Source organism: Chinchilla lanigera, unplaced genomic scaffold (assembly GCF_000276665.1).
Source record: "Chinchilla lanigera isolate Chin_1 unplaced genomic scaffold, ChiLan1.0 scaffold00022, whole genome shotgun sequence".
Classification (NCBI taxonomy): Eukaryota; Metazoa; Chordata; class Mammalia; order Rodentia; family Chinchillidae; genus Chinchilla; species Chinchilla lanigera.
Window position 1 is genome coordinate 23,748,688 of NW_004955423.1, and position 11,251 is coordinate 23,759,938.

At 53.0% G+C, this 11,251-nt stretch overlaps 1 protein-coding gene across 1 annotated transcript; it reads left to right on the forward strand.

Moving 5' to 3' along the window:
- Positions 1-3,505: 3,505 nt before the first annotated feature.
- On the forward strand, positions 3,506-11,251 carry LOC106148513 (the record flags this gene model as incomplete). Its single annotated transcript, XM_013514365.1, is given in 4 exon segments — positions 3,506-3,596; positions 10,086-10,166; positions 10,604-10,772; positions 11,000-11,251. Coding segments are annotated over 4 exon segments (593 nt in total), but the record flags the coding sequence as incomplete, so codon positions are not given.

Here is an 11,251-nt window from a genome sequence, read left to right on the forward strand (position 1 = left end):
CAGTGACGGCCGGGCGGGTGACCCTCAGCTCGGCCGTCCTGGGTCTGGAGCCGCAAAGGCCATTCCGGGACGGCAGGGATGTCAGCACCACAGCACGAGTCGTCCTGTCTCCACACTCCCTGTGAACCGAGCGGGTGCAGCCCCGGACACTCTGTCCCTCCAGCTTGGTCTCCTCTGACGCTGGCAGACAAAGGAAGGAGGATGGAGGACGGCAGCTCTAAGAAAAGACAGGGGAGCCAGGCGAGGCGGTGCACACCTGTAATCCCAGCACACAGGGGGCTGAGGCAGGAAGAGCGCAAGTTCCAGCACAGCCTGGGTAGTTTATCGACTTAGAGAGAGCGTGTCTCAAAATAAAAAGTAAAAAGGGTTGGGGATGCAGCTTTGTGCAGCGGTCCTGGGTTTAATCTCCATGAGACAGAGAAAGAGAGAGAGAGACAGAGACAGAGAGAGAAAAGGATTTGACCCAATACTTTCCTCTCGCTCTAGCTTCTCCACACTCCTGCCACCCCAGTTGCTAGGCCACCACCACCAATCCACACTTGTTAGCCAAGAGCGGTGGTGCACGCCTGTAATCCCAGCACTCACGAAGCTGAGGCAGGAGGATCCCCAAGAGTTCAAGGCCAGCCTTAACTACATAGTGAGATCCTGTCTCAAAACAAGAACAAACAACAACAAATAACAAATGCGGACTTTCTGTCTGCCCTCATTCTATATTCCGATGGGGCCTTCTTCCTCAGAGGGAACAGGCTTTGGCAGAAACAGGAGTGCAGAGTATAGATAAGAGAAGCACCAAGCTGCTCTGGAAACCCGACGGATGCAAATTTAAGAGCCAGCCCACAAACCTCGAGAGTTTTAAAGAGGAAGGGCTGTGGCCACAACATTTTTAAATATGCCCCTTCCTTCGTTGGACTTGAGATTTTAATGCAGTTCACGAAAAGAAACGTTCCATTTCAGATAAAAAATAATAACAAAGGGCCAGGGATATAGCTCGGTGGCACAAGTGCCTGCCTGGCAAGTGCAAGGCCCTCAGTTTGATTCTGGGTACAAAAAAAACCAGTAATAATAGCAAAAAGCAACAGTAATAGCAACACTGGTGTTGGTGTTTGAGAAGAACGTGGTGCCTTCGTGGACTAGAATGACCTCGCTCAGGCCCTTGTTTGTATCAGAAAGGCTTCTCTCACCCTGGGATTTTGAACACTCAAAAGCGACCAGTCTGGAAGCTAAGGGGAGGGCACACTTGGAGCAGAGGTCGCACGGGAGACGCTGCGTTAGGGCGCACCCCCAGCTGCACAGTGTGACATCTTGGAAAGCTCTCACCATCGAAAGCTGGGCAGCGACTCTTGTTTTATTCTGTAGCTCCTTCTGTGGCAAGACCTAACTTGACCCGGGCTCATTTAGTAGAAAAACCGGAACGGAGCCCTCGTGCCATCTGACTCCAGACAGTGTTATTTCCCACTTAGCATGAATATTCACAGGCCCGCTGCAGAAACACCGACCACGAAGACCACAAGTCTCCCCTGGACTCCGCTGGAGTGTCATAGGGTGCGCATATTGTTTGCATTTTGAAACCTCCGGACTCCACAAAGTTTGGGAGACGCAACTGGGGACCACTGTTCTGTCATCTCAACTTTGTGACTTAGGGAGACCTGTCATTCATAAATAAATAAACAAATAAATAACCAAGCTGGGGACGTAGCTCAGTGTGAAGGCCTGGCTTCCATCCCCAGTACGAAACAAAACAAAAAAATTAAAGTAGGAAAATATCTTAAAGATGCTCCAAACGCACAGAGGGCTGCCAGCATCCACGCATCAGTCTCTGATTCTGTTGGGGAACGAGACCTCGGGCCTGAATCACCTGCTTCCGAGCCCGGCTCCTCTCTCTCTATTTCTGCCCCAGCCTCCTGAGGGCTGGGCCCACAGGTGCAGCCACCGCAGCCACGTGAGCGGGTTCTAGTCCACTTCTCTCCGTGGCTGAGAGAAGCCCAGGCTGTGCATGGGCCCTGAGAACCGCGATCCTGTCTGTCTGTCTGTCTGTCTGTCTGTGCGGATCTCTGTGCCTGTACGTCTCAGGGTCCATAGGAATCTCTATGTGAATATAAATACGCATACATAATCTTCAACGCAAAAACTGTGGCTGTGATTACCTTAAAGCAGACTTTAATAACAGCTCTGTCAACGCGTGGTAAAGGCAAAGTACTGTCTGCGCACAAAACAATGGCCGGCCTGCGTTACTGAGCGACGGTCGCTGTTCCCCGTCAGTCCGTGTTGGCGGTCGCGTGCGCGTCACCTGCGGGGCTGGGGCCTGCGCACGGCTCATCTTTACTCCTTTTCCATTGCTTCCCCTCCTCCCTCTATCTCTGGGTCCCCTTCCCATTTGTTTTTTGGGTTTGTTTTCATTTGTTTGCTTGCTTGAGACAGGGTCTCACTCTGTAGTTCTAGCTGGCCTTGAGCTCACTACATAGCCCCAGACTGGCCCCCAACCCCCAGCAATCCTTCTGCCTCAGCCTCCTGAGTGCTAGGATAGCAGGCGTGCATCACATCTGGCTCCCTCCCCATGTCAGAAAAAGATCTATCTCCCTACTTCTTATTGTCTTTTATTTGGTTCCTCATTTATAATTTAGATTTCTCATATAACGGATAACTATGCGATAGTTAAGCTCATGGGTCTGATTTATTTTACCTAACATTATGGTCTCGAGGTGCGCCCAGTTTCCTACAAATGACTCAGGCTTATCTTTCTTCATGGCAGAATAGTGCTCTGTTGGGTGTAAATATATTTTATCTGCTCACGCATTGATGGACACGTAGTTGCTTCCAAGATTCATCGTGAACTGTGCTGCTATAAACACGGGCGTGCGTGGGTCATGTGATACGACATCTTTAACCATTTGGGGAGGGCACTGAGAACGGGAGTAGCTGGGTCAAATGCTGTTTCTAGTTCCAGTGTCCTGAGGAATCTCCGTACTGACGTCCACAGCAGTCATAGCAGTTTACACAGAACACTGCAGGTGGTGTGGAAAGGCCCTGGAATGGAACGCGAGCTTCCGAGTGCACGAGGGTCATGATCGTGCTTCAGGATATCTTGAGCTGGACAAACATATCCTCCATCTGAGGGAGTGTGACAAGCTGCTTGAGGGCCTTGGCTAGGCCACCTACACTGCAGGGTCCTCTCCTAAAGCTCCGTGCTCAGCTCTCAGCTGTCCCTATTTTGTTCACCTTCAAATTTTTTTGGGGGGTGGGGAGAGTTGAGAGAGCACCCCGCTGTGTAATCCAGGCTGGTCTTGAATTCAGTGTAGCTCAGGCTGAGCTCTAACTTGCAGCGATCCTCCTGCCTCAGCCTCCTGAGTGTGGGGACGAAGGGCCTGTGCTCGATGCACCTGCAGCAACGCTATTGGTCAGAGTCCTGAAGACCAGCCCGGTTTGAAAGATGAGAAAATGAGACTCCGCCTTTGTGTGTGTTTGTGACATCGTCTCCTCTCGCTATGCAGTGCAGGTGTGCGCCACCATGCCCAGCGCCTTTGTTTCTAATTGGGAAATCAAATCTCCGCGCATTTATCGCGAACGGCATGCTGTTCTGAACCTGCAGACGGTGGCTGGTGAGCTGGCTGGAGCATGGCCTCCCCGAGCCACAAGGCCCGCCTGTCAGCGAGGATGTGCACGCAGCACGGACAGCATAGCTGTGCTGTGGGGGAGACTTCCTGCGGCAGGGCCAAGGGCTCAGCACTGCTCATGGGGGTGTCGTGTCCCCGTGTTCCTCCGGGCGTCCCTGAAAGTTCTGCCAGTGAGTGGGCGGTAGTGAGCAGATGTGAAGAGAGAAGACAGCCTCAGAGCACCAGCCCTATCTTTAGATCTATCTGCCCGGCAGTCTGTCTGTCTATGTATCATCTATCTGAGACGGGGCAGGGTCTCGCTACGTAGTCCAGGTTGGTCTCAAACTCATGGTGATCCTCTTGCCTCAGCCTCCTGAGGCTGGGATGACAGGCGTGTGCCACCACGCCTGGGTCCTAATAATTATATCCCTGTTCAACAAATAAGCAATCTAAGGCTTGGTGCCGATGACCACAGGGCGGTGGCTCGGTGATGAGCTGGGGTCCTGCAGCCTCAGCATTAGACGAGGCTCCGGCACCTCCCGAGGGCCCAGTCACTCCTGGTGGCTCACAGCGCCTGGCTTGCGGTAACGGAAGTCCTCGCGCTGATCCGGGGTTCCCAGAGAAGCCGTGGCGCCCCAGCCCAGTTCCTAGTGCGTCCTTTCCCTTCCTTAAATAAGCTCTGGGCTCTTCTGCAAACATCAGACAGGATTTTACCCACTTATCCCTCACCTGGAAAGCACCCTCATTTGGGGTGCACGCCTGTAACACCAGCAGGCTGGGAGGCTGAGGCGGGAGGATCGCCAGGGTGAGCCCACTCTCAGCAGTGCAGTGACTCTGTGAGACCTCGTCTCCAGATGGGATAGGGCCACAGGCGTGAAGACTCGAGTTTGATCCCCAGTACAGAGGAAAAGAACAAGTCCACGCAGACACAGAGACACCCGGCTAGTGTGAGGGGCACTCAGAGCAGAGGCAGGATGCTGCGGCTGAGCTGTGGCTTCTGCAGTCTCTCAAGCACTTGCGTCCGTCTCCAGCGTGGTCTGTGAAATGGGTCGAGGACAGGTAACGCTGGCCTCCCCTGTTCACTGTTGGGAGCAGTGCGTGCGCCCCCCCAGCGCTCCCCTGGTGCCTGCACGCCGTGTGCTGGCAATCAGCAGGTGTCCGGAGCTACGAAAAGGGGGCCCACCCTGCTCGGACGCACAGGCCTGCCCGGCCTTCACAGCAGTCCCGCGCGAGGCCTTGCTCTGGGCAGGAGCAGCCACACACCTGACTGCCAGTATTTACAGATCACCAGGGGGAGCACACGCAGGGACGGTGCAGCGTGGAAGGGGAAGTCGGGGTCTCAGAGAGCGGCTCGCAAGGGCGGCTTCTCCCGGGGAGCAGGAATGTGCTGCGGACTCAGGAGGACAGGGTGTGCTGTCACCTTGCACAGGCCGGGGCCTGCACAGCTCACTGGGAAGGAGGAGAGCGGGTGTTCTGGTGCCTGGAGGGCTCGGGACAGGAAGGTGGCGGGCGCAGCTGACAAAGTGCTTGGGAGCTTTTCAGAGGATGCTCGGTTTACCCTTACGGGAAAGAAGCCATGGACACTTCCCCTGCGGGAAGGAGTGATCACACAGTCAGATCGCTAAGATCTAAAGTCCTCCTGAGGGAGGAAGGCAGCGGGCTGCGGGCCCTGCGGGTAGAGAGGAGGTGACAGGAGGAAGAATTAGAGCCCTGGACAGATCCGAGCGGAAGGGAAGGGCAGCAATAGCCCAAGGTGTCCTCAAAAGTGGGGGACTACTACACAGAGGCCAGTCCATACACAAAGACACGTTTGCTACAGCTAGCTGGTGAGAAAGGCAAGTTCATGCTGGGCAGGGTGGCTGACGCCCATGATCCTAGCACTGGGAGGCTGAGGCAGGAGGATCACCATGAGTTCGAGGGAGCCTGGGCTACATAGTGAATCCAAGACTAACCTGCACTATAAAGTGAGACTGTCTCAAAAAAAGAAAACAAAAAAGGCAAATTAAAACAACACTGAGCCTCCACCTACTCTAGAAAGAATGGCCATCATCAGAAAATCAGATGACAGCAAATGCTGCTGGGAAAAAGAGCCCTCTGGCATTGTCTCTGGGAATGTAAATGCAGGCAACCACTATGGAACTCAGCAGGCAGATTCCTCAAAAGCCTAGAGCTAGAACTCCTCTCCTCCGGCTATTCCCCTTCTGGGTATCTCCCCGAAGAGTTAAAGACTCTTGCCTATCACAGAGATGCTTGCACACTGTGACCCACTTTCACAGCAGCACAGCTCCTAATAGCTAAATCTTGGAAATGGCCTATAAGCCTAGCGACAGATGAACCGATAAAGAAAACATGGTATTCACACACAGCGGAGTACTCCTCTGCCAGTAAGAAGAATAAACATGAGTCGTTTCTAGGAAAATGATGTTAAGTGAAATAATTCAGACACCTAAGCTCAAGTATTGCATGGTGTCTCTTATATAAGAAACCAAGCTATAAGTAAATCAAAGAGCAAAATAAAAGCCAGATAATAGGAAACAAAGAGCCGAAGATTTTGCAAATGGGAAGTGCCCAAGAGATGTGGGAGAGGGAGGGGAAAGGACTTTAAAAAGAATTAGGGGCGGATAAGGGGAAGAGTATGAAGCTTCCAAACTGTGCGCCCTGAGCTCAGATCTGGTCCCTGCCCTTGGCTGGTTTCCGGTCTGGCGTGGGTGACGCTTGTCATCTGCAGTTCTCGATGACTACAAAGCATGTAACGCGCCTCGCGCAGGGCCTGGCATGTAACAAGCACTTGGTACACGGTAACTGTGAATGTTGTGAGGCTGGAAAATCACACACGGTCAGAGGTTCACACCAGAGAGCAAGCAGCTCTCTTTGACTATATTAGGGGCTTTCTTTAAAAAAAAAAAAAGACGACTTTTTTTTGAGACAGAGTCTCGCTGTGCAGTCCAGGCTGGCCTTGAGTTCCCTATGTAGCGCAGACTAACCTCAAACTCATGAGATATTCCTGCCTCAGCCTCCCAAGTGCTGGGATTACAGGTGTGTGCCACCACGCCCAAGCGAGAAAACCAAAACAAACGCCTTTTATCAAGATAGATGTCACGGGGCTGGGGATTTAGCTCAGCGGCAAAAAGCGCCTGCCTGGCAAGCGCAAGGTCGTGAGTTCGGTTCCTGGTACCGGAGAAAAACCAAAAAAAAAAAGATAGATGTCACAGGCTACCCCATTCACCCAGAGTGTTGTATTCAGAGCTGCATAATCACTGTAGTCTAACATTTTCTTCGCCCCAAAGGAGCCCATTCCTTTAGCAATCCTCGGCTCTCCCTCGCACCAACCCTCCACGGCCTAGTCCCACATCTGCACCCTTACCTGGCAGACTTGCCCCTCGAGCCTGCTGCTGAACGGCTAGAGTCGGTTCCACCTTGTGAACATGCACAGGCCGGGTGGGCGCTATCTAGCAAGGAGCCGACCCCAGACTGCAGTCCCAATGCAGCCTCCAGAGCTGTCCCCAAGGGGAGGAAATGCCACTGGGGCAAGAAGCCCGCCAGCTGTCACTCCTGGATTTCTGTCTGGCTGAAACCTCTGCACATGCGACCTGCTCCCCGGATCCTGCATGGTCCCCACGTCGCCGCCTGACACACCGGCTCCACCATCCTGCCCGCCCTCCCAGGCGTTCGCTTCCGCCATCCTCATTCCGAGCTCTGAGAGGCAGCCCGCAGCCAACAGCACCATCTCCAAGACGGCCGAGCTGCTGAGACCACGGCTGCCACTGCTCGGGTCCTTCCCCCCGCGAGTGCTGTCCTTGGCATGCGACACTGCTTCACGTCTTCAGGTCTAGGGACTCACCCGGGCACGTTCTGCTGTGACCCCGCCTTGGAGATGGCTTTTGCATGCGCATAGAACATATGAAAAAATTGATAAGATAATAAAAAGATAAATGCACCAGGTAAAGAAAAAAGCATCTGAAGAGACATTTTCCAAAGAACATGTGGAAAGCGCCAGTAAGCGTGTGAAAAAGCAGCCCAGCAGCACTCACATCAGGGAAACACAAATCCCACACAAGGAGGCCGCACCCCAGCCCACCAGCGGGCCTCGCAGCCGAACAGAGGTGTGGAGGGACTGGCGCTCTCATCGTCGCGGGGGGACTGTGGAATGGTGTAGTCTGCTTGGAAAATAGTTCGGCAGTTCCTCAAAATGCAAACTATTGAGTTTCCACGTGAACCAGCGAAGCCACTCTCCACAGAGCTAAGAGCTCTGAACCCGCTCTCCACCCGATCCCAGAAACAGACACCCAGGCAGCACTGCGCATGGCAGCCCGGAAGTCTGAGTACCCAGGTTTCCCGCACACAATGAAGGGAGAAATGAAATGGCGATCACTCACGCGGTGAAGTCTCTCTCGGTCACACGGAGGAACGAGGCACTCACTCACCCGCCAACACGCGGGAACCATGAACACGTGAGAAGCCAGCCAGAAACGTGCTCCCAGGCTGTGATCCTGCTTATAGCACGTGTGCAGAAGGGCACACAAGGTGGGAAAGTACTCCACGGTTGCCTAGTATGGATTTCTTTCGGAGGCGATAAGAACGTTTTAAAATTAGCCATGGTGGCCGGACAACTTGATAAACAGACTGAACAGCACTGAGTAGTATCGTTGTGACGAGTGAACTGTATACATACGGATCACATCTCAATGAAGCTCTTTTCCTGCTTTTAGTTTTGTTGTTTTAAAGAGCACAATATAGGAAAAAGCAGCTTAAAATCAAGAGGCTCACTCAATCTTCAAAGTAAGCGCGGGGCAGCAAAATAGGAAGCGCAATGCTTCTATTTCCAGCATTGCTATTCTAATGTTAGCCAAGAGCCAAGATGTGCAACCTTACACCTCAACGCCCGCCCTCAGCCAGGGCGGATCTGCCGTCTCCACAAAAGCTATTGCTATTGGTTTGGTTTACAGATGCACTCGGAGTACATTAAAACATCAGTCTCCTATTCACAAGAGAGTAACAGTTCTATCCTGCTGCAGGCTGCAGCAGGGTAAGGGCGAGAGGCCTTTCCTCTTTACCACATCCCTCACGGGTACGGTGGGTGGGTGTCAAGGTGCAAGACCCGAAGGCCGGGGCTCTCCCCCGCCCCCCGTGCGTTGGGGGAAGCTGCTTAGCCTGTTTCCTATCTGTAAAGGTGGGTATGGGTACTGGGACTACTTATTTCATAATGTTACTCTGAGGGTTAATGGAAGTAAGGCACGGGAACTTCTCAGCAGAGTCTAGGGTACAGTAAGAGCTGTTAGGCATTTCTTATGCTCACAGTGATAGGAGGTTGAAAGCAAGATTGCAAAGCGGCCGACAATTGAGTGTTACCCCCCTAGAGCAAGCTGGGGCAGGAAGGAGGGGTAGCAGCCCGTGTGAGTTCTGCTAGGATCAGGCCCCTCTGCCGGGTACTTAGGCAAGGAATTTTGTGGCTGGAAAATGACGTGATCCAAATATCGCTGCAGAGCTGACATTTCAGGCCACATTTCTAACTACTGGAGTCTTAAACTTGTTACTTCACAAAGCATGCCTTTAATTTCAATAAAATGCCAAGAAATCACCTTTCCCCCTCCAGTGAGGATCATTCTGCCAATATTTGCCTATTGAGAGTGGAAGGAAGTATTTCTTTATTTAATCAGACGGGGGATTGAACTTGGGGTGTTCACACTGAGCTCCAGCCCCAGCTGCCTTTTTCATCTTGAGACAGGGTTTTGCTAAGTCACTGAGTTGCCGTCTGAGCCTGAGATTGCATTCCTCCTGCTTCCGCCTCCCAGAGTGCTGGTTGACAGATGTGGGTCGCCATACCTGGCAAGTTTCTAGTATTTCAAACACTGTATGTTGTAGTCTCTTCATGTTGTGCTGGGCATCAAATCAGGGCCTGACGCATGAGGGGCAAGCACTCTACCATTGAGCTCCACCCCAGCCCTACAGAGTAATTAAATTTCTTAGAGTAAAGGAACATATTTAGGAAATAATAACTCAACTTTTCTGGATTAACCCAAATTTCTTTTTCTTTTTTGAGACAGTGTCCCACTATGCAGTTCAGGCCGGCCTTGAGCTCACTTTGTAGTCCAGGCTGACCTCGAACTCACAATGATCCTCCTGCCTCAGCCTCCCGAGTGCTGGGATTACAGGCAGAGACATCAGGCCTGGCTAATCGAAATTTCAGAAGAGAAGGGAAACAAAGTTGAACTTAATTAGAAGATTCTGCCTTGCTCCCAAATGTTTATTCCTACCATTTTTGAGCTACGTCAGTACACAACTTCTCTGAGGAACGCAAGTAAACCTCACACATTCCCCAGCAGCCGAGGCCCCAAGAAGCTTCTCCTCACTACTCTTACCATAGTAGCACACTCCGGCTCACAGAGCTGTCTGGGGAAAGCAGGGCTGTGCGGCCAGGAGACTCAGGCCAGCCCCTCTGCACTGCGTCCCTGGGGAAGGAGTGGCTGAGGCACTCACGCTTTGCACTCCCTGCAGTGGATGCGAGCGCTGAGAGCACACGTGTGACTACACGAGATCTGGCTGTTAACACTGCCCTTGTGGCCCTGGCCAGAGGAGGTAAGAGAAGCTTTTCTGATGCCTCAGAACGGCAGAGTCCCCAAGGGAAAATGAATCCAGTTGATGCTAAAGGTGCTGAGCCGCTCCCCCGCAAAAAAAAAAAAACTGCAGTGTGAAGCTCTCAGGAAGAAAGGCTTTGGTAAAGCCCAGAGGTCTTCAAAATGCCCTCAAGCTACTTTCAAAGCCTGGGGAAGGTGTGTCCGGGAGCTCCCGCAGCCTGGCCTGGCGAGAGCCTCGAGCCAGAGCCCTTAGAAGGCAATGACACGGGGTCATGTGGGCCCCCGGGCAGCAGGGCAGTGACTTCGAGGAACCGGAAGGTCTGCAGTCACATGCCTGGAATCTAAGCCCGACTTTTACTTTTGTTATGGAATTGAATGCAACTGCTCAGAAATTGGAAATGTTAGGAAGTGTCTAACACTACTACGGGGGCCACTTAGAGCTGATGCACACGGGGCAGCAGGAAGACCACGCTGTGCTTGCACGCAGGGGTGCGAATCCGGGCGGGCCCCTCGCACCTGAGCGGGAACTGGCCCACCTCTCCCCTGACAAGATGCCCACCTGCCCCCTGCGCAATGCGTTTTCCACACCTTGTGTCCATGAAAAAAGGTTTCAAAACTAGTCTATTTAAACACTAAGAGTGCTACCGAAAGTGCTTGCATATGCACTGACACTGCTCGGCCTTATGGGATTTACTGTTCTTAATATCCATGCTGTTCGCCATTATTGATTCCTGATGTATTTTCCTCCCCTTGCAGACGCCAAGATGCCCCAGCACATTTATCTTACACTCATTCATTTATTCTTCTTTTCCTTTTTTGATGTTTTTGAGACAGGGTCTGGCTACGTAGCTCGAGCTGGCCGGGAGATCGCGGCATCCTCCTGCCTCGGCCTCCCGAGCGCGGGGATGACGGGCGTGCGGCACTGACACCAGGGCCACTACGCCGCGGGGCCGGACCCGGGTGCGGAGCTGGTCGGCTTGCTTCTGGAGTATCCCCGAACGCAGCCTCTCGGAGGGGCCCCGGGCAGGCGCGCGACGCCCGCGTGTGGCGGCTCCACGCGGCCCTTGGCCGAGCCCAGCGCGGCGC